At 40.0% G+C, this 23,256-nt stretch overlaps 1 protein-coding gene across 1 annotated transcript in view; it reads right to left on the bottom strand.

The window, feature by feature from the left end:
- Positions 1–15,507: 15,507 nt before the first annotated feature.
- The window catches only part of rngtt (RNA guanylyltransferase and 5'-phosphatase), a 79,460-nt gene continuing 71,711 nt past the window's right edge, over positions 15,508–23,256 (bottom strand). The window contains exons 13-14 of the mRNA XM_079214616.1: positions 18,286–18,409; positions 15,508–15,910 (exon numbers count right to left, since the gene is read on the bottom strand). Coding sequence (XP_079070742.1) covers positions 15,744–15,910; positions 18,286–18,409 — 291 coding nt within the window. The 3' untranslated portion in view covers positions 15,508–15,743. The remainder of the gene's footprint in view (positions 15,911–18,285; positions 18,410–23,256) is intronic.

The following is a 23,256-nucleotide window of genomic DNA, read 5'->3' as shown; positions in this document are numbered from 1 at the left end:
AGAAATGAATGGATTTAGCTGTTGCTCAAATATGAACAAAAAAGATTTTCAATCCATTTACTAAAGAACAAGTTTATTTTTTCTACTTTTGAAAAAAAAATCCTGTCGGGAATCTGACTGGAGGTCAATACCAAGTATGTGTATTAAAACTAGCCTTAGCCAGAATTATGGAAACACTGAGGTCAAGCTTGCAATTTTCCCAGCACAACCTAAATATATAAATACATACAAATAGAATGGCAAGTAGACACATTTGAATTTCTGTTTTTTTTTTCATGCAAGGAGATATGTACTGTTTTGTTGGTCAACGGGTGTTCACATAAAAAAAAAGCAAGTATCACATTTGAAGCTATTTCCACATGAATATGCTTATCAGGTAGCAAACAAATTCCCTTTGCCCCATTTCCCAATATGACCTTCTCCCTCTGCATCACTCACACATACACTAGTGTGAACACAGGTTGGCACAGTGATTATCTGACTCTGACTCTAAACCATGCCAAACACACTCAGACAATTGTGCTTCCAATCTGAACAAGGTAGTTATTTGCACTTTGGCAACTGCAAAATGTTCCAGAGAGGGTAATTTTCAGAGTTCAGTACCCCAAAAAGCACACAGCCCTGCTGATCTTTACCAGGTTGCTCTTGACAGAGCTCTCAGTCACTGCTGTGGGGAGACATTTTGTGTTTCAGTTTGCCAGCTGTTCCAACCCAGCTCCAGAATTAGATTTAGGAAAAGACAGCAAATGTTTAATATGCCAGCACATGGGATGAGACGCTGCTCTCTGTTGCAGATCACTTTGAAGTTTGCCTAGTGCAGCTTTTAGAGAAACTAACAAGAGCAAGCTAAATTTGTGTTCAACTGAAAAACCCAGCCCAGTGTTGTCAGCTCTTTTCCAATAAAAGTATATAGCAGCACTAGCTCCAGTCAATTCCATTATCCAAACCGCTTATCCTATTCAGGGTCATGGAGAGGCTGGGGCCGATTCCAGCTGACGTTGGGCGAAGGCGGGGTTCACCCTGGACAGGTCGTCAGTTTATCACAGGGCATAGCTAGAGACAGACAACCATTCACGCTCACATTCACACCGACGGGCATTTTTAGAATCTCTAACCTACGTTACATGTCTTTGGACTGTGGGAGGAATTCGGAGAACCTGGAAGGAACCCAAGCTGCCACGGGGAGAACGTGCAAACTCTACACAGAAGGACCGCCCGGGACCCCTCTTGCTGTGAGGTGACCCACCACCGTGCCGCCGCCCTGCACTATCTATCTATATATGTGTGTTAATACATCTATTACTTTCAGAGGGTGGTATTTAAGATGGAGTTTATGTTGAGTGAAGCTGGTGTGGGAAGACGTCGGAGTATGTTGACTGACAGATAAGCTGGAGGAGGTGAGGGACGGCTGTCATCTCTCCCTTGTGACATTTACATATTTTACAGAATGTTTAAACACACAATGTTGTCAAAATACAGACTCTTTTTCTTATTTCTTTTAAATTAGAAGAGGAGGACGTTTGACGTTTGACGTTTGACGTTTGAGCCGGAGCTGACAAGGAGTCAAAACCAAACTCAAAGGTGCTCATTTGTCAGGACTTTCAACAGAAAATCAAGAAAAGGGAAATACTAGGGCAATTTGAAGGCAACACAGTTTCTCCTTATCAATTGTCTACACATAAATATGCTGCCATTGTTATCTGAATCAGGTAGGTTGCTCAAAAAGTCTGGAAATATAAATGTGGTTTTATCTGCAATTTTAAATTATTATTATTAACATAAAAAGTAAACTACTACTGATGACTTAATTAACAGACTATTTATTCTACCTAAAATAGCAGAACATAAGGTTGAGACGCTTATGATGATTGAAGATTTGAAGGTTTGAAGATTAATATTTTGTCCACAAGAGTGGACAAAATATTAATCTTCAAATCTTCAAACCTTCAATCATCAACACAAACTGTATTTGTGTTGATGCTGAGGACTTCAGGTGGATTTTGAAGCTATTCTGTTATTTAAAAAAAGTTACATTTGGCGACCAAAAGAGAAAAGAAAGAGGGGCGAGGAGGAAAACAATAAAGGGGAATGTTGTTTTGTAATTTGGCCGGGTTGTTGATGTTATAGTATAGTTTGCTTGCTGAAAAATGAAGCAGTGCTTCCTTCAGTTTAAGAACCTTTTTATACCTACCTCTTTCTCCATTTATATGGATTGTTGCTTTAGTTTTATTATGCTACTTGTAACAAACCATGGGATAGCGCTAAATTCTGCAAATACAAATCATTCCAGTGAAGTCGTATTCAATCTTCTTACATTATGAAATATGGTAATACAGTAATCCTCTCTCAAAATGGCTTTTCATTTTTATCTTATGGTAAAATGAAGATCTAAAAACTGTGACAAATAATGCTGTGAATCCTTATTGTGAAAGATTGCAGTAAACAGAGTAATTATAATTATTGCAATGCAATTGCAGTAAACAGAGTAATTATAATTATTGCAATTTAACTGCAGATATAGCAGTATACAGAGTAGCAGTATACTTACAGATTCCTGTGTTTACGTCTCAATGGAATTATTTGTAATGGCGTGGAAATAGATGTATTATAACCAAATACACCAACTCTCATGTCAATGTCAGCGATGACATCATGTAGGTACAGGTCCTCCCTCATCGCTCACAACAATTTTAAAAGGGAGGCTGCATACTAACTTTTAACAGTGTTATGCTACTGTTGTTTGAAAAGCTCAAAGCTCAAGTGAGCTTTAAAAAATGTCTGTAGACGAACAAACCAATACTAACAGATGGCATCATATACTTTAATTACAGATTTGGGGCTTTAAGCAGCTCCGAGGCGTTTGTCATCTAAAGCACAGTCCAACTTGGGGGATAAAGCACAGGGCTGTCAATACTTTAGTCTGGATTCTGTGGTTTGTTCTGAGTCTTAGCTGTTAAAACCACTACAATCTACATAAGATGAATAGAAACAATTTGTTATAAATTAACTTTAGGAACACAAAACAACCCTCATGTTTCGTTTCCTGTCTCTACCTGCAGTATTTAGATATATAACCCCATTTTCTCCTTCTTTTGTCTTGTTACATCTTTCCATCTGGAACCATTTTCACCTTTTCCTTCTCTCTCTCACTAGTACACATCAGGGGGGCAAAGATGCAGCCATGACATGCCTCATCAACGACATGTTGAGACTCAACCCCCTGGCTTTCTTGACTTGACTTTCATCTGTTCTCGATACAAGCATCATCTGGCGATCCCCTCATGTGTGACCCTTCTTTAATCCCTCTGTAAACCAGCCAATACATTCAGTAGTGCCTATAGTTGTAGCTAAGAGGGCCCAGTGGCACTATACTGGCAGACTGTGCTGTTTAACAACAAAAACAAACAGCCAAGCTCAACACATTTCACAACTGAGCATGTAGACTGTAACCTTTTTGTTTGTTGCCATATTTTCTGGTTCCCAACTTTTTGGCTTGTGACCCCTGATCACAGGTCTGAACTTTACTGTGATCTGGTTCCATTAAAGTGTCTCATCCAATGATGCTTCACATAGAAAAGCTCAAGGAAAAGCTGTTCTTTATGAGAGCTGGGGATGTTATTCAGTTAGAGGTAAGTGATATCCCAGTGCAGTATCCCTTGGAATTATGTCATATTGGACAATTCTTCACATCATGATTTAGGTTAAATGTCCTTGCCAACATTCAGGGCCAATGCCAGAAGTACTGTGCTGAAAGTAAGGGTGTCACTGTCAAACCTTCCTACAAGATGCCAGAGTTCACATCCTGCTACATACCTGAAACCAATATTTGCTTTTAAAAAATACATATTTTCAGTATCTAAACCATACAGTTGCCATGTGCAGATATTGAAGAAAGTGCAAATAAAAACTAAATTAAAAAAAGTTTGCACTTGGACCTTAATGTTGTCATTGAATGTAATCTGCACTTGGCGATAGGGTTTATTACAGTCATTTGTCATTTTCTATGGTTGCCGAACGTCTTATCAAATATGAGCCTGTCAGAGGGCAGAAGCTAAGAAGACAGAGAAGAGAGGAGAGTTGCATTCTGCTGATAGTGAGGAACTCATTTGTGGAGGCAGTGATGAACACTGAATGATAACCCTCATCCCTCACGCTTTATTGTTGTTGACAACCAAAGGCATTCAGTGCATGTTGACTATTAGCAGCTGGTACAGCCCAAAGGTTAAGTAGACCAATATATTCCAGAGACTGAACCACAAATGAAGTACAACTACTGCTGTGACAAGTTGAAGTATTTCAAAAGAAAAATCATAGAAAAGTCAGAAAACAATATACATATTTTAATGTAACTGCAATATATATTTTGTATTCTTATCCTTTTTTTTTAATCATGCATCCATTGTGCTCAAGTGCACTTTTAGCTTTTGCTTCAGATGGGATAAAATCTTTGATCCATCATCAACCAGCATGCAATGGCTGCTATCTGAAAATGTGACACAGCAGGTTGAGATCTGAGAGTATCGCTGAGCTGGAAGCAGCTCGCTGACTGTATAATATATGGGCCTTCATCTGAAGGATTACGTTGGTGTTTTAGGAAGGTAGTAATCCCAAATTGTTCTGATACAAGGAGACATTCATTAATGTGGTCCCCTATTAAACCACCACGGATGCAGATCAACACAGAGCTGAGTAAGAGGGCACTCTTTGGTGTGACGGAGGATTCCAGACTCAAATCCGAACAAATTAATGCTGTAAAACTCCGATTAGCTTTGAGTTACCTCTGCTCAGATAGACAAAGAGCTTGTGCAGCAGTTGCACAAAGCCTTTTCTTTGCATTCCTTGCTTAAGCTATAATTTCAAAGCTTTTCCCAGAGCTTCATTATATCAATTACAAACACCCCCTCACATTAAAATCCTGACTACATTTTCTGCTTTTGGATAATAAAAAAAGCCTAGTTACAAATAGCAGCAATTTCCAACATCTTGTTTTCTCTACAGCCTCACAGCCAAATAGGCGGGAAGTCTAATTTAAAGTGGAAATGTCTTTTTGAGGCATAGAATTTTAAAAGCAATTTGTAATATCTTAATACTATGTGTGGGTTTATTTTTGTGTGTGCGTGTGAATAATTCTTTGCAATATCCGACAGCGTGAAATAGGACTCATTATTGGTCTTTTCTCTATGTGGAGGAATCACAGAATAAAGACGCTGCTATATGTTTTCATTCGCATGTCAATCGCTCTGTGTTAGGCCTTTAGAAAAGTGTCAGAGTCGATGTATGTGGGTGTTGAAAAGCCCACCAGCTACTGCAGTGAACACACTGTTGGCCAAATGAAGCTTGGAGTTTCCCTCCACTCTAACCATCTTATCCTCTGCTACCAAATACCTCGCCAATGACACCAAGTCTTGTCATTAGTGTAGCTGGAAGCTGAGCGGAGGCGGAGCTCAACGAAATCAAACAGATCCCTGCGGTGACAGCTGTAGAGGCTGAGCAGAGCTACGCCAGCCTCCAACACTTCTGCTGAAGCATTTTAAGGGTTTTCTATGCAAGCAGATGGGAGGGAGTACGACAGGATTGGCCAAATTGGTCCCCCTCGCTTTAACCTATATGGGCCTGTAATTGACTCCAGAAATAAAGTCATATTTTCAAATTAGCGGCAAGCAAGATATCTGATTAGAGGTTCAACAGAAGCAGCGAAGAGAAGAAAGGCAAAGTCATTCCTTTTGGTTATTGTCTTTCTTGGGTTAAAAGATAAATCTATATTTTTCTCATGAACAAAACCCATGAAAAGACCAAAAACAACAATTAATTGATCCCACTAACAAGCATTGTGGCCAAAACCATACATATCATATCCATCTGTTGTTGTCCCAAAACTATTATAAATGCTTTGGTGAACCACACAGTTGGGGGACCTGCTCCTTTATGATTGGTTAGTCCATGCAGCACACACCTCATTAGTATATCAAATGTGTATCAATCCACAACTAACATAGTCCCCAACAAATACACTATTTATTCCTGTGTGGGTGAAGTTTTCTAAACCACTGTGGCCAGCTTTTTTAGGATATCACTTTGGCCTTTCTAACCTTTGGGGCATGGCTCTAGGTTTACCAATGTTTGTCGATCAGTCGCTCCACCACTTCTCAGACACTGTTTGTAGCTACACTTACGATTACAACAATAAATGCGTGTGTAATCCATGTAATTGTGAACACGAACAGGTGACATAGAATGAGAGACAAAATCCATGTAGGCAGGAGGTTGGGATGGACGGCAGGTCTAAAAACAGCGGACTTTCACCGAGGAGACCGCTATTCGTGTCCCGCATGAAACCAGAAGTCAACCTTGACTTGTTTTTTTGTGTCACTTCTTTTCTTAAGTAACGTCAATTCTTTAGTTATTAAAAGCAAACCATGATCCAAGCTTCTTTTGCTCTCGTCACAGACTATTTATCTGCATTCAACCAAAGCCTGCTTGAACAGGATTAGTCAATACTACGCAAACGACAAACAGAAACCAGAACGCTTCTAACACTAAAATCTTGTCTTGTTGTATATGAATACATAATCTGTTTATAGAGATTATGACAGACAATCAGCTCGACAAATCACTATTATTGAATTCCTAAAGCCAGAGTCTTCATAAAAGTCTTAATAAATTCCACCACATTGCATCCAAAGTTACTACTAGCAACACACTCAGACAAATCAGTTTTTTTTCAACTGTATAGCTTATAGCTTTCATTAAAAAATAAGTAACTGTAAAATTATTTCAGGAAAGATTTCATATTTGGGCTTTGTGCATAGGAAGTGATGATTTATTTATAATAAAGAAATAATCCCTTTGAGAATTGTTGACAATAGTCCTGAGAATAACTTTCCTCTTCAATGTTATATAACAGAGACGGTATTTGCACCATTAAAAAAAGTGTGCAAGATAGTGATGATTTGTGAAATCTGATAAACTTTTTATGAGAGTAAATAGAATAACTACAAGTTGTGATGGACTCTTTTCTGTCTGCACATACTGATATGGAACAATCACTCCAATCAATCTCACCACAAATGGCAGTTTTGTGGAAATATTGGCCATTTATTGGAGATTCTGTGATGAGGCACAGGTAATCTGTGTCTATTCCTTAGTGTATCTGAAACACTGATAATGAAGCACCGCAGAAATAAATGAATAAAATTAGTCATGCAGAGCCTCGGCGAATATGAGTTTTATATTTTTTTTACGTCTGTTCTATTTTATTTTTTATTATGCATCTGTGTAATGATTCAGACGGATGTGCATCAGCCAGTTGGTGAATGGACTGTGGTTTCAAATGGAGCTGTGTTCATCACCGTTTGTTCATGAAAGGGAATATAGAGGGAGCTTCAGGGACAGAGATCGAAGGGGTGAAATGAGTGTCGAGAGCAGTGTAGACATATCAATAATATAAAGATATTTCATCAGTGTACTGTGTTAGGTTGGCAGTGAGAGTTGCTTCAGGGAGCACTGCAGTCCAAAATGACTTGACATATTCTCCATAGAGATCAAAGTCTTTATTCCTGTGTCAACTGTCATTCAGACTGCAGTCCTGTTTCATGTACAGCTCCTCATTGGATGCACAGCAACCCTTCCCACCCTTCACTTTGGCTGTTTCCCCAAACAACAACAAGTTAATGTCTTTGCCTAGTGAGCAAGGATTTTGTTCTTTCCCCCTCTCACTTCATGTTCATACACAGCCCTGCAGCTATACCACATGAAAAATGACTTTTGCTGTGACAAAAGCTGCCCCCTCACTGGCTTTCCACCAAATCTAATTTACTTTTCTCTAAACCCCTCCGCCGCCTCTTTGACTATGATAATCTGTAAATCTGCTAGACCGAGTCAAGGAGAGATTCTGGAGATCATCTTTTAGTAAATTGCACCAGCAAGAAAACAAAAAGCTCAGTTCGTGACAAACATACAAATATTTTCAAGCAACAACAAACCTGCAGGGAAAAGTAGAGTTTTATCCAGAGAAAAACATGAGCACATCATGCAGGAAACAAGGATATATTTTATCGAATGAAATACAGCATCTGTATAATAATAGAATGGAATTCATGGAGCCTCTCAAATCTGTTTCCTGGATATTAAAACTGACGCCGTTTGGCTGAATCCAAAAGTGCAGTTAGCAGTCCGCACCGCCCAAAACACACTGGCCAAAACACTAAAAGGGAGCGCACTCATCTGTGTTATGATCCTAGTTTGCTGCAGAAGAACGTGAGCTTAGACTTGGACAGACACAGTGGTACTCAGTGGAAAAGAGTCTCAATCCCCATAAACCCCCAGCTAATATCCCCAACTGCATGGGGCGTGAATTTTTATACAACTCACCCAGTAAAATCATGTTGAGCCTTAAATTAAGAATAATTTAGGGCATGGCCTTTTTGAGTGACAGGTGGGTGCGTTGTGAAAACCGTCAATGAAACAGAAAAGCAAGAAAATTAGTAAAAATATAAAACATCATGAAACAAATGCAGACTAGATTAACAGTGTTGTCTGCAACATCAAGGTTACCACAGCAATGACCACCAAGAGGATCATCAATGGCATCTTGGTTAACACGGGCAACAGATCCCCTGAAAGGCACTCGAATATCGAGCTGCAGAAACCTGAGATCTCCTACTGATCATACATGAGAACTATGGGCTTCAGTGCAGCAACACCAATCAGATCAGTTCTCTGCATAATTCTGAATTATTTATTTGAACAGTGTTCAACTTTGAACTATTGCATTTTTTAAAATATAAGAGCGTGAGGTTAGTCGAGTACTGCTGCTTTGAGAAAAAGTGTTAGTGCTTCTGTGATGGAGCATGCTCTCGGTGCACTAAAATACGTCCAACTTGCTACTGTCAAGGACTCTCGCAGCAGAGGTTGATTCATCTCATGTGCCTGGAACGCAGGTAACGCTCTGTGAAGTGTGTAGCGAACAGGAAAATCACCTTATTTCCATTTCTGGAAAAATGACATGAAAAATCTTGCACTGCACGTCCATGAAATGTAAAATGAAATGCTGAAATTTGATGCAGCAGAGGCTGAGAAATATCATGACATTGAATTAACTTTTGAAACTGGATCCTATTTACCATGATACTTTCAGATTAAGAAATATAGATAAAACGTTGATGTGTTTCAACGAGACCATGCTCTGGGAAAAGACCAACAAACAAACATTGAAAAAGTCAGAAACAAAAAGCTTCATTTTTTATGTAAAGCGGTGGAATGACATTTGTCTAAAAAAAAAAAGTGCACTCCTTATTTCTAGTTTACCTTGAGATAGTTATACTTTCCAGAGTTATAAAATCCTGTCTGGAAATCCTGCTGCGTCTTTGTAATGTCCGTTTCCTGTTCAACTCCAGTATGTGACACACAGTTTTGAAGCATGGTAATCACCACTTCTCCCTGTTTGCATCATTTATTCAGCGCATGTTCTACCAAAGCCCCAGTGACTGGAGGCAGAGTGGCAGGGAAATAAGTGGCAATGATTGCCAACATTTACACTGAAAAGGTCAGGACGTTTGTTATTGAATTTCCCCGTTTTACTTTTTTAAAAAGGTGTCTCCACGGTGCGAGTACAACACACTTCTCCTTCAGCACGCCACCACTTGATGTAATCAACATGAAATCACTTTACCAATACGTTTTCTGCAGTTCCACCAAGTTTGTATAAAGTCAATGATTCTTTTCTGCCCGCTGGCAACTGAGGAGTAAAAACCCAGAAAATTAAAGAATGCGACATGATTCATGTTTTTTTTTCTTTACTCCATTAACTTTGGTGCATTTGAGAATGTCAGCAGGAGGTGGAGGGAAGCATTCACCCAGGAGGTGCAATTTTCTGTTTGTTTTGTGAGTGACATTTTTACAATCTTTTAGAGTCATTAAGGGTAACTGCAGTTTGATTTTAAAGCTTTGAAGGTAAAATAGGCAGAATTTTAGTAGCCTCGTCTGCCTGAACCAAAGCTCGTTGGAGGTTTTTCAACAACTAAGTGCAAAACAACAAGATTGAAAATGCATTAAATGAAAACTCAACTTTTATAGCTCTGACCATTGATTCTATTGGACTTCCGAAGATCTTGTAATGTTGCAACATTGCTAAACAACAGAGTCCGACAACCATACAGGTTGAAAACACTTTATCTGGAAGTAAAACCTAAAGTGAGCACACCTGTAATGTTGCTAATAATTACATTTTGTACATAAACTGTTGAGTTTATCCAACTACGATGCAGTTGAACCAAAGTCTGTACCGCTCACATCGGTTTCTTATCCAAATCAATTTAAGTCTGGGTTTGATCAGAACCTGTCTGATTGCTGTGAATTTTTAGCATCATCAGATCTCAGCACCGTACTTTAACCAGTTATGACAAAGTTATTTTTAACTGATGGACATCGAGGGGTGAGCTACAAAAATAAAACTAGAAGCTTCAATTAACTGTAGTTTTCCCTTTAAAGACAGTAGAATAAACAAATAAAACACATTTTGATCTACGGTCTTCATTTTACTAATTGTTTGTGCCAAATAAATGTAAAACAAACACCTTTCTTTTCTTTTCCTTGAAAAAGGTTAAATACCTTTGAATTACATAAACGTATCAGTCAATATGAACAGGGTAAGCAGAACTTTATACGTACTTGGCTGTTAGCTACCATAATAATTTCATAGCAGGAGGTGTTTCTACTTTAAGATTTCTCTTTTCTCTTCCTGTAAAGCATTACAATGTTTTTGGTGACGGGTTAAATTAAACACATAATTATTGGATTTGACCATTAGCTACTCATGCTGTAGTAGCTCGCAAAGTGATTTCATAGCTGGGGTGTGTTTGCATTTCAGTTGGCAAAAACTGTAGCTTGCACTATTCACCCACTTTTGAATGATCCAATTAAATCTTAAGTAGTAATCAAGTAATCAGTAGTAACTATATCCTGCCCACATATTTAGTTTCATTAGCGCTAAAGATGTTCTAACTGACTTTTCACAAGTTATTTCAGTGACTTGAGGATTGTCAGAGATGCAATGGCAGCACACCAGCAGTTTCTCCCTTCTCAGGCTCACCTTTTGCCTTTTGTTCATTAAAAAATGATATTCAAGCAGAGATCAAACATTAACACGGCGATGGCAGCCTCGCTGTGCTCCGGTTGCAAATGATGGCAGCAGAATGTGCCGTCACAAACAACCTCCTGATTGCTACTTCTGATGGAGCGTCATCGCCATTCCCCCCAAATAGAAGTAATTTGTTGCCACATGGCATCAAGACTCAGAAGAGTTTATGAGCAGAAGAATCTGCTATAATAGATTTATGGCGCCATGCCTCCCCGACTCCAGCAGATGAAACATTTATGTGATTACATTTCTAATTTCAGGAGGGTAATCAGGTCAGAGCTGTATCACTTCATTATCAAGAGCAAAGCTCATTATTAAAATCATTGAGATTATTCATAATTCTGAGATTAGTGCAGTGGAAATTATCACCGGCAGTTAGCTTCTGTAACCCCTGCAGAACTTTAAGATGAAAATGCAACTAAATAGTTCAATAGATAATTGTAATATATTTGGGAATTAATCAATGAAAACAAGTACCAATATAGACCCTTTTTTTGTTAGATATATCAAAGTTTCAAGCTTTTTACTCAGTCTTGAATTTAATAAAAGGGACACACTGCACCCACCTATTAAATATCTTTGGATAAAACCATCAACCAAAAAAAAAATCTAAATCATGGATAAAATAATTTGAAAGACTCCTGGCTCAGGGCTATTGCTAGATTGGGGATGATGCTTATTTGACCCGGCTGAAGACTGGGGGCCGGCATAAAAATTGGAGCTTGGGGAGGGGGAATGTCCCTGTGAAGACTAGAGAACTGGTCTCTGGTCTGGCTAGCTTGAACAGTCTGCTGAAGTGCCTGTAGAGCAGCTCAACCGAACAGCTCCCCGGGTTCCACTGGGACAGTACCGAGGATCTTTCTACAAGGGTTACTGCGCCATATTTTGCCGCATCACGCATGTCCGCCAGGGTTCAGCCATCTGATGCAAGACAGGATGAGAGTGTCCGTCTTGGTGTCTGTCCATCATGCATGCAATTCCCTCAGAGGGAGGAACAGTAAGAAGGTACTAGCAGGTGGAGGTTTCGTGTATATCTAGCTGCAGGGCCGCTCTTCACCGTACTCAGTAAAGCGATTGGCTGAGGAAGTTGATGCATCAGCCTTCCCTGCACTAGGATGGAGGGTCAGAAAAAGGACATACCTCAGATCCTTCGAGGCCAAGACAAGAGGGGTAGAAGTCATGGCTGTCTTCAGGCTGAAGAGGAGCAATACAGGTTTTACAGCCGGGAGTTAACATAGCGGCGACTCTGGAGAAACCCTGCAATACTAGTTGATGCGGGTTGCTAAAGTCAGTCTGAGCTGGATCACTCTACAGGCCGCGAAGAAACGGGCAAGGAAGAGTCTAAACAGTGAGAGTGGAGCGAGCACACTCTTCAGGAGCACGGTAGCTGTCAATATTAGCGTGCCATCAAGTTAGCCTAAGCGAGTGCACTCCGTAGACAAATTAGCACAAGCTAATGCTACCATAGTAGTTAGCCTGCGTAAGAGAGAAGATGAAAGAGGACGGATCTCCAGATTCCTCCCACAGTCCAAAGACATGCAGCTTAGGTTAACTGGACTCTAAATTGCCCGTAGGCGTGAATGGTTGTCTGTCTCTATATGTGCCCGGCGATAGACTGGCGACTTGTCCAGGGTGTACCCTGCCCTCGCCCATTGACAACTGGGATCGGCTCCAGCGCCTCGCGACCCTAAACGGGATAAGCGGTTCGCATAATGGATGGATGGGTGATCTCAGAGGTGATGCCGGAACTTATTGATCTTGAACTTATTGATTGTATTGATCTTTTTGCATTGTTTTCAAGATGACATCAAAAGGTATTCAGTTATAATAAAAGTATTGTTCTAGCAAGCACAATCAAACAATAAGTCAGCACACAGGCTGGTTCGAGCTCAAGGCTTTGCAGCTCAGATCACTGAGACAGTGATAAGCACATAAATGCATTATTCACAATGCAGATGATATTGGGATGATAATAGCCTGCAAGTCATCTGTGCTGATTTAATATTGCTTTGGAGATCTGCAGCTTCCAGCCTCTAAAACACCTGAGCCAAGCAAGAGGGAGCCTCATAATCTTTGCTGCACCACCTGTGCTCACGCAAAGTGTGTGTTTAGATTCCCTGATCCATACAGATGCTCCCCTTCGTGCCTCCTGCACTCGATGGCACCCACAGAAAAACACATTTATTGATCTTGGTTCTCCCTTTTTGTGTTTTGTTTTTGTGTGCTTCCACCCTGGCAATGTTTGCACAAGGAGAAAGATGCAGAAAAACATGCAAAGAGAGAACTATTTGGCCGAAAGGGGTTTGGAAAACAAAACCGGTTGTGTTGGATCAGAAAACGACAGTAACAGCTTGGTTTCAGAGGACGCAGAATGGATTTAAGTGAATGGAATTTAAGAGAAAAACTGTGTCTGCACCTGCTGCACAAGAGCGGCAATGTCTCAGCGGCAGCAACCTCATGACAAAAAAGGTCATGGAGGCTTTGATGAGAATCAGTCAGCTTTCATGTGCAGCCAGAGGGGAGGAGAGCCCAGGGAGTACAGCTCATCTATCTGGACTATAAGGAGAACAGTCGCCTCGGGGACCAACAGGCCGGAACTCAAAACACACATGCATACACACACCCTTGTGCGTTTCACTCCACTGACTTACATTTAGTCCGTAACTTATAAACTAAATTCTCCACACTGCATGACTATAACTACTGCTTTCACCCTAATCTTAAAAAAAGCACAAATTATTTCAGAAGATAAGCCGTTTCATTGCATGGGGGCACAGAAACACTGATTTTAAACAAACTTCCACAACACACTGGTTCTGAAATGCACACTTTTTTTTTAGTCAGACAGAAATATAAATATCCCTCAATGTTGAAGACTTTCTGTAGCATCATCCACTTAATAGAGATTGTGCCTCATTAAAAAAAAACATACATAAATAATAAATAAAACTGAATTTACACAGGCTAAACCAAACCAAAGAATGTCAATAAACCAGTCAGCATGTGAGATCTGCCGAGTAAATCATTTCTACAAACACTACAGTGAGTGATAAACAGTGCAGATGGGCGACACTCCTAGCAACAGGCAGCAACGTGGGCAACATGGTAAGAAAAATACATTTAAATGTTTCCTGGCAACAAGGTTTTCCTATGGTATTAAAATGAAGGAGCGACGATGAGCATGTTTTTAAAGTCCGATGGGAAATCATCTTCATTTATAGAGGTCAACTACAAGACGGCCAATCAGAGCTTTGTAAAGGAGAATACGCATCAAGGAGCATTGACAGAGGAGATGCCACGCCTCATACCATCGGGGTACAACACATGCAGTTAAATCTGGTCTGTACATTCGAACCAAACAGGTTCCAACATTGCAGCTCCAGTAACACTGTGCATGTGCCATACGCCATAAGGTCAGGACCGTGTCCCAGGCTTCATTCAATAGTCTTGTGAAGAGTCGGGCATCGTCTTCCTACGTAGCCAGCTACCTGCATCCATGAAAAATGGCTACCGGTGTGAATGAAATTGACGCAGTTGCACGAGTTATCAGTTAAATTAGCATGTTTGAACACTGAATGAACACAATGAATAAAGTCAAATACAATTCTGGCTGTCAGACTGCGTATTCACTGTGACATGTACAGTATAAACATGATATCCTAGGATAAAACATTTCTGAGGGGCATCCACACCAGATCTCAACCCAGGTTTACTCTTTTTGTGGTCAGACTTAGTCGACAGCGCTCTCCATCACCATCTTCAAAACATCAATTGACTCAAAGAACAGTAAAAGTATTCACCTTACAAAGAAACTTTATGTTGGTTTATGTGTATTTGTCACCCATCTGTAGCTGGGTTTCACAGTATGTACTCCTTTGCAGTTAGTTTGTCGAGACTATGTAATCATGTTGTCATCTATCCGCCCATCCATGTGGCCTTTAAAACTAAAAGTCCACACAGATGGGCTTCCATTGGACAAAATCTTATGAAACACAGAGCTGTTTAGATATGTAAACAGTTGGAAACCCCTGACTTTGCATTATGGGCCGAAGAGTGGCAGCAACCGTATTCTCTTAATTGAAGTCAAAACACATGCAGCTTTGAGTTTAATGTGATCTCTGAAGCTGCAAACTAGTACTTGAATTGTTTCCTGATTTATATGCATTCAAACAGCAGACTGAGTGTTGATGACGTTTACTCTTCCTTCAATAGAAATAAGTAACTCGTTGACAAAAACGTATGCAAGGTCTGCATTGTCAGGTGCCATGTTGTAGCCATAACAATGTCCCTGTACATAAATAGCCTAGACTTAAAAAAAAAAAAACTAAACAAAAAAATAGGAAAACAAAAAAATAAACTAAGCGTCTTGATTCTCATTTTAATAAAACACCAGCATTTAAAGCTACAAACAAGTCTACAAGGTAAATTAAATGACGATGAGGCAGTCAATCAAAGGTTTCTGAAGTCCTTGCATGTACAGGTTGATAAAGTAAATGTGCTGAGGGTAAGAAAGCCTTGAAATGTCTGTTTTCTGTAAGGGGGAGGTCAACGTGGCTGGTGGTGGAGATGCACACTGTGACTGTAGAGCAGTCCGGAGAGCTGTGGGCTAGGGGACGGGCCGGTTGGGTCTCTTTGGAGGAGGAGGGGGCATGAGCTCAGAGTCTGGGTCTGGTGGGTGTTTCCGGCTCTGTGCTTGGACTCCTTGAGAACAGCGGTCCACGTACTCCAAGAGGATGTCCTTCGTGACGGGCTCCTGGATGCTTTTACACACAGCTGAGGAGAGAAACGACAGGAAGTTACTACAGAGACGGTGGCAGGATCCTGCAGCATCCTGAGAACACAGAGAATGTATATGTTGTTTATTTTAGCACTGGCAAAGAAATTAACATAATTGACTGTTTACTAAACCCCAATTACAGCTCTGTCAAACGAAGGCTTTTTCTACATGTTGGAGCTTTAGTAAGAGTGTGAAACTGAAAACGTTTCACAAAGAAGGATCCTTCAAAGGCTACATTTTAAGGATGCTTCGTCATCGGATCTTTCTCTGTCTGCTGAAAGACTGTTGCAATGTCGAGGATCCTTTGGACCGAGTCCTTTGTTCATTGGCTTTTTAAGCGTACATTTATATCCTCCGCGCTCCAGGAACACCCACAATCCTCTGTGCATGATGCATTTCCTGTGCTCCAATTTGGAAAGAAGGAGAATACACTATTAAATATTCAGTTCATTCACCTAAGCAGTCCTCCAAAATCTAAACAAATTTGAGGCGAGGAATTGGCATTACTACATTCGTAGTAGATCAACTAGCATACTTTCACCTCTAACTTGGAGAAGGTGAAGACCAGGCTAAGACGGTTTTGATGAGTTCCATTTGGTTACAGAGTGTTAAAAATAAAGTAACGTCCAGGCTAATAATCCTGCTTTCCTTGACACCCGAGTTTTCAACCAACTATAGAGAGTTTGTAGAATTAGCTCGCTATAGCTACGGAAATCTGAAAGATTTGTAATCTCCGATGACAGAAATCTAAAAGAAGTCTGAAATGAAGGGCCAATTGTTCTTAAAATGTATGACTGATGTGATTACTGTAAACTATTGTGTGACGATCTAGAACATTGAGTTTGACAGGCATAGCAACAGTGACTGAGGGAACAGCGGATAACTCATATAATGGTCCTCATCAGCTTGAGGAGAAATTCAATACTATCTGTCTGGATTTGAGATAAAAGGTGCTTTTTGCCATCCGGGCTCCAAACTGCCTGCCTGAGGATCTATAGCTCAATAATTCGACACAATCTTTTCTATCTTCGTCTTCTATCAATTCAATTCATTCTCTCAACGTATTTTCTCTCGCTTGTGTTTTTATTGCTTCAATTTTAACTTTTATGTGCCACCTTGTACAGCACTGCAAAGTCAGCATTTAGATAAGTGCTGTACACAAAGAGATTTATTGCTGTGGTAAACTATTACTTTGCATTTTTCCTCAGTCTTGCTCTCTCTTTTGTTTTTACTCCATCTGTGTTTTCAAGAAGCTGTTATGTTGTGTAGCTGTTGTGTCATTTTCATATGAAGGACCATTTGGGAAAACAGGTTTGTTCAGAATTCAAATCAGAATGAATCACTCCGATTTTATTCAACAGTAAAAATAAATTACTTTTACACTTAAATGTGCTAAATCTTAAATTCTGAGTATTTAACATAAAAGTGACTCATTCACAGAGTTTCCTGGAACAACTATTTGGAATAAATCTGAGCAGAGCATGAAGTTGTTCTCCGTGTGTGTGTGTGTGTGTGTGTGTTGCTAGCGGAGCCAGCCGCGTGCTAAATGCTCAACTATGTTCACCAACAGTATACGATTTTAACAATATCACAACCGTCACGGTAAACATCACTGTTTCATGATATCAATCACACCATTAAAGTTATTATCATTGTTATTAGTAATAAAAATAACATAATTATAATAAACATAATAAAAAAAAGATTAAAAATAGCCTGTAAATATTCTATGTTCTATGAGTGAAGCATGTTAGTTTTTGTACTTAAGCAATTATGCATTTTAAATTAACTACTAAACGAAAAATAACTTTAGTTGTGAGCTTTTCAAATAATGTCCTATGATTATTACCCATAAACACATAGTGCAGTAGTGGAGCTCAGCCAAACTGCTCCTGTCTCTTCCTTTAACTCTCACACTGACACACACTCTCATACACACACTCACACAAGTTATTTCATCACCGTAGATAAGCAAATGTACATAGTATGAATATTGGCTCGCCGCTATCTTTCTCTGACTGCGGTTCTGTGCCGAGCATGGAGTGTACTGTTTGCTTATCGGAGCTTTTTCTTGAAACTCGGTTTTGAGAGCATTGAGTGAACAAAAACATTAAAGCTTCAGGTCGTAGAAACAAAAGCAATTAGTTGAAAGATGCTTAAGTGCTCAGTAGAGCTGAGCGTCACTGCAGAGTCAGGTGATCTTTGGGTTTGTTACTGCAAGTAACTGCACATACATACAAAAATATATTGTATATTGAGTGCAGCTTTAAAACAGTGTAACCTCTTATAGATATGAAATCCTGTCGATAGTAGTCATGTGCTGCAGGCTGACCGGTTGTTATTCCCTCCTCAGAAAAGGACAACGTCTTACCCATTGCTGTCTCGTAGGAGTTTGGGAAGCTCTTGTCCACCCGTTGCTTCATGAACACCCAGGTGTTATTGTTGAAGGTGCACTCGATGATCTTGTTGTCGTACATTTTCAGCTCCTTAGTGGCCTGTGAAGACAAAGACAAAGATGGTTTGTACTTCACAACACAAAGTGAAGGAGACACCGGTGTCATTGTTATTTTCCTCTCGTTGCCACCATTGCCAGTGGAAGTGATAAACCCTCTCATGTATTTTAAGAGACACTTTCAGAGAAATGCTGTTGCACTGATGAACGCCAACAGCTCACAATGATTGGCACGATTAACTGCGTTGTGAATATGCTGCAAATGATTGTCTTCACTTTTGCTGTTAATGCTTACGAGTAGATTAGGCGTTTAGAGGGAGAGTCGAGCTTCAGGCAGTGTCGGACGACAGCGTTTACATGCGCACACAATGACTGTGGTGTTAAAAATGAAGTTAGGAAAAAATTACTTTTCAGCTCATGACGAATTATGTTGATTCAGGCAGTAGCCTGCAGCAAATACATTTGTGTTTTCACCTCTCTTAATAGCGAGAGGGGGAAAAAAAAATCAAGTAATATTTAAATTGGCAATAAACTAATTGCATTCTAGAGGCTACAAATGGAAGTGAGCAAGTTTTGAAACCTTTGTGGACTCAAAAATGATGTCATGTCACCAAACTGAGCAATATTAGGAATACAGCAAAGTCATTCAAATGAACAATTCATCTCTACCATGCACTCGATTCATCCATAAATGTCAGACAATAGTGAAAATTCCCAGTTTTGCCTGCTTAGTTAAACCAACATCTCAAAACTCGAAGATATTCAATTCACAGTGAGATGAAACAGGGAAATGCAGAAGTTCTTTGTTAATCACTTTCATAGTAAGCAAGTTAATATTCTTGATGGAATCATTGAACAGATATTGGATATTAAATAACCTAAATGACGGTCTTAGGATTCTTACATAAATACAGACAGTCGCAGTCTGCATCTCTATGATGCATCCTTCAACAAAGCAGTGCAACGGTTCCTGCTCCTTCTCCTGAGCTACACAGGTTCACTGACTTATTACATCATATTCTGCTTTGAAAACAAAATCAACTCTATGCACTGAGCACACTGCAACATAGTTAGAGTATATGAAAACAGCACACGGCGCTGAAGATCAAGCCTGAGTCAAAGAAGACATTTGAGCATCTGTTTATTTGTCGAGGGACCGTGTCTCACTGACAGGATTCTTGGGAAATGCAAAATTCCAAAGATGCTGGGAAATGAAACGTGCAGCTGCAATAATGAAATGCAACAGTTGGCTTTGACCGGAAAAAATGATGGTGACATGAGTCAGTGCTCCTTTCACCTTGACCGAGCAGAAATGTGGAGACTTGAAAGACAAAGAGGCTGACCTCCATGTGACCTTCAAGGTCAGACATGGACCATCACTGCCAGGAAAGCCCAAGTGTTTGGCAAGATGCTAAAATACAAAGTAAGAGCTTGTGCGATCCTGGAGTGCGGGACATCTGGGCCCACAGTGGGGGGCGAAATCACACAGGAAGCAAATAAAATGTGCGAGTAAGAAAGACAGAGACGCTAGTTACTGGCTTTTATAAAACAACCTTGAATCATAACTCATGAGAATGCCTCATTTGTCATTGTCATCATTTCAAAATTCTGATTTATCGCCACAACATTTTCTCTGATCTCAGTTTGAAGACAGACAGCACACTAATCAGACTAACTGTAAATCAAACAGTTCTGTGTTTGGAGAAGAACAGACGATCTAAAAGGAGCGACAGACTCACAAAGCTTCCCTGAAGCTCGACACCGCATGCTGCCAGAGAACTGGGAAGGGCAGCACATGCAGGCAGGGCGCTCTGCTACAGACTGGGATCTCTTCCTGCTGGTGAAGGGTGACATGTTGGCTGCCATTTTTTCGTCACCACTTGGTGTTTAATCCGTCCAAATCTGTCTCATTATGGCAGCACACGTGTGCGACCAGATATCAGGGACTTTAGCAGTCGGACGCTTTAGCGGCCAGTGTTGAACTACTGCAGAGCAGCAGGGATCCATCCTTCTGCCGCTCTATTCCAATATATGTTTGTTCTGATTTACAAACTACAGACAGAACGAACAAGAAGGAAAAGCAGTACAACCACTTGTGTGGATATTTCAAACCATCTAAACCGTATGAAGGAAATGCTTGTTAAATGTCTGCTACTTGTTAGGAAGCTGTGGGTGTCCTTCACTTGTAAGAATGGTTCGCTTCTGTCATTATACATTAGAAATACAACATGTTTGTTTCTTGAACCACTGCCATCACTTCAACTCAAGAAAACAAAACAAAAAAGACAGAACACGATCTTGAGCGTAATCATTTTAAAGGAATAGTCGGCGCTAAAATGTTTTTTTTTGAGTGTTAGTTGAGAAGATCCATACCACTCTCATGATTGTGTGTGTCGAGCACAGAGCTGGATGGCGGTGATTAGTTTAGCTTTGCATTAAGACGAGAAGGAGGAGGAAACAGCCTGCTTGGCATTCTCCAAAATGTAATGTGACATGATATGTTAATTAGTTTGGTTTAGTTGCAAACATAAATGTAAAAAACACAATTTGTGGTATTCGGGTGAAACACACATTATGACAAACATTGTTACACAATTCACTCACCTCCAATTTCATCCAAGCCTGACTTATTATTATGATTATTATTGCTACCTTGACGGAGAGTCCTTAAACTAACAGAAAGGAATATCTAATCTAAAGATCCATTGTTAGTGTACATGAGGGTTGTATTGATCTTCTCACCCGAGTCTTAGAGAAAAAGCAAATGATTGTATATCCTTAACCGCCAAGCTATTTCCTTGAGGCACAGGCTCACGTCCTTAACTCCATTTATCACTTCCAGGAATCAACATATTAAATATAAATGCTGTTCCAACACATTTACGATCAGTACACAGTCAGGGACAAAGTCAGGGACAACAGGCCCAAGAGTTTTCAACATCGGGAAACACTAAACAAATAGGGCATCAATTCTGTATCATGAAGTAAAGCAAAAACTACAGACAAGACCTTTTACTAGTCAGTGCACAACACGCACAGTTAACCTGCCCTTTTTAATCAAATACTGGAATCTGTGGGGACAGCTGTACTGCTACATTGTGCTACAGTTTATTACAGGAACCTTCTGAACATAGTGACATGCTTGAGCAAAGATTTAAAGTATGTAATTTCCTTGCATAGCTACTTTGTTTTCCCCATAAGGCTCTTCGACTAACCATGCCTTTCTAGACTTAAATCAGAACCGCCCCGCAGGTCTGTGATATGGCAGCACTCGGGTCCATTTTAATAAAGAGAAATTGGATGAAAGAATATATAAGTGGCGCGAGGATATAAGATGCAAAAGTAGGCACACTACCTCAGAGGGAACAACACGGCATTGAACTAATGCTCAGTCTGTAGCCCTTTATTGTGCAAGTTTCCCCTCACAAAGTATGTTAATGAGTGCCCTATATATACTTGCAAACAGAATACATTGGACGTCTTCTGTCCATTAATATCAGCTCCTGCTAAAATATAGACAACATATCAAGTGAGTGACTTGTGAGTGTGAATAGTAAAGCTAGACAATTCCCCTCATATGTTCTATTAGCAACAATGTTGTGGGTTTCTGGAGAATAAATATATTAACGAATAATTGCCTCACACATTTAGATTGTCACATCAGATCTGAGAACAAACCCAAACTAATAAAGTGTAACTGAGGCAAATGAGGAGAAAGACAAGAAATACTAAGAGAGACCTCCCGAACTTTTAATTGATTAGTTAGTTTTGTTGCTCAGCATGATTGAGAGTTTTCTGTGTGAACCGCTTTTAATTATTTGACGGTATTCATGGCTCTCCATCCCACATTTCATGTAATTAACAAAACGCTGTGGGCAACAAAAGCCTAAAGAAATGACAGACAATGAAAACACACCTTAATTTTGGTTCAATAGGAAGGGTTAAAGTTGATTAAACATAACAACATACTAGTTCTCACTCTTCCTTGATGCATAGAGTCTAACAAATTAGGGAAATCATTGATGGGGAAAAATAAAAGACCGTACTCAGCAGGTGAAGTGTACACTGCCAAACTCTCATAGCTTCATCAAAGGGGCTGGTCTTTGACAGAGAGATGCTCTTATCTTAGTCTCTGGTGTCTAGATCTGTCAGGCACCATTCAGATTATTTATGATTAATGAGCTGTTCTCTGAGCACGCCGCATATAGTTCTGTACAGGGAGCAGACTCGATGAAGTCGGGAAACTTAACCAAGATGGGGAATCAATAGCCATTACTGTGACCAGGCTTTAGCAAAATCTTCTAGAAGTCAGACATTTAAACAATGATAGAGAAGGACTGAAGAGTAGGTTTTAGTGGTTCATCTCAATTTGGGTTTCAACTCTATGATATGATAACATTGTACTTAACTAATGGCCGTTAACATAACCGTTTAAACTAAGAGAGGGAGTGACAAAAATAAAACTTTGAATAAACCCTAGTTCTGTTGTAAAGACTATACCCAACGTACTATTACAGATTACAGAAAAAGTTGGTTTGATTTCTTTTGAATGAGCCGAAAAATAGATGTGCCCCAAATAACATCTAATTTACACATTGATATTACTGTCATGCCCATGAGCAAGGCAATGCATACTAAAACTACTTTGTGGTGGTGCACCGCAGGCTGCAAACAAACACACCACAAATCGCTGTGTCCTGTTCTGGCAAGTAATTACCATTTTGCAGCATTTTCACACCGACTGTAAAAAACACATTTCACAACAAAACTGGCAACATGAAAGCCAACAGAAGAGGACCCCGGGGTGCAGCTCCGTCTCCCTGAGAGGAGCTTAGAGAAAATAGAGCCTCCACCATCTTCAGTAGCAGAGCCCAGGGCTGATACAAAAGG

This window comes from Taurulus bubalis (genome assembly GCF_910589615.1).
Source record: "Taurulus bubalis genome assembly, chromosome: 3".
Classification (NCBI taxonomy): Eukaryota; Metazoa; Chordata; class Actinopteri; order Perciformes; family Cottidae; genus Taurulus; species Taurulus bubalis.
This window is presented reverse-complemented; position numbering and strand designations above follow the sequence as displayed.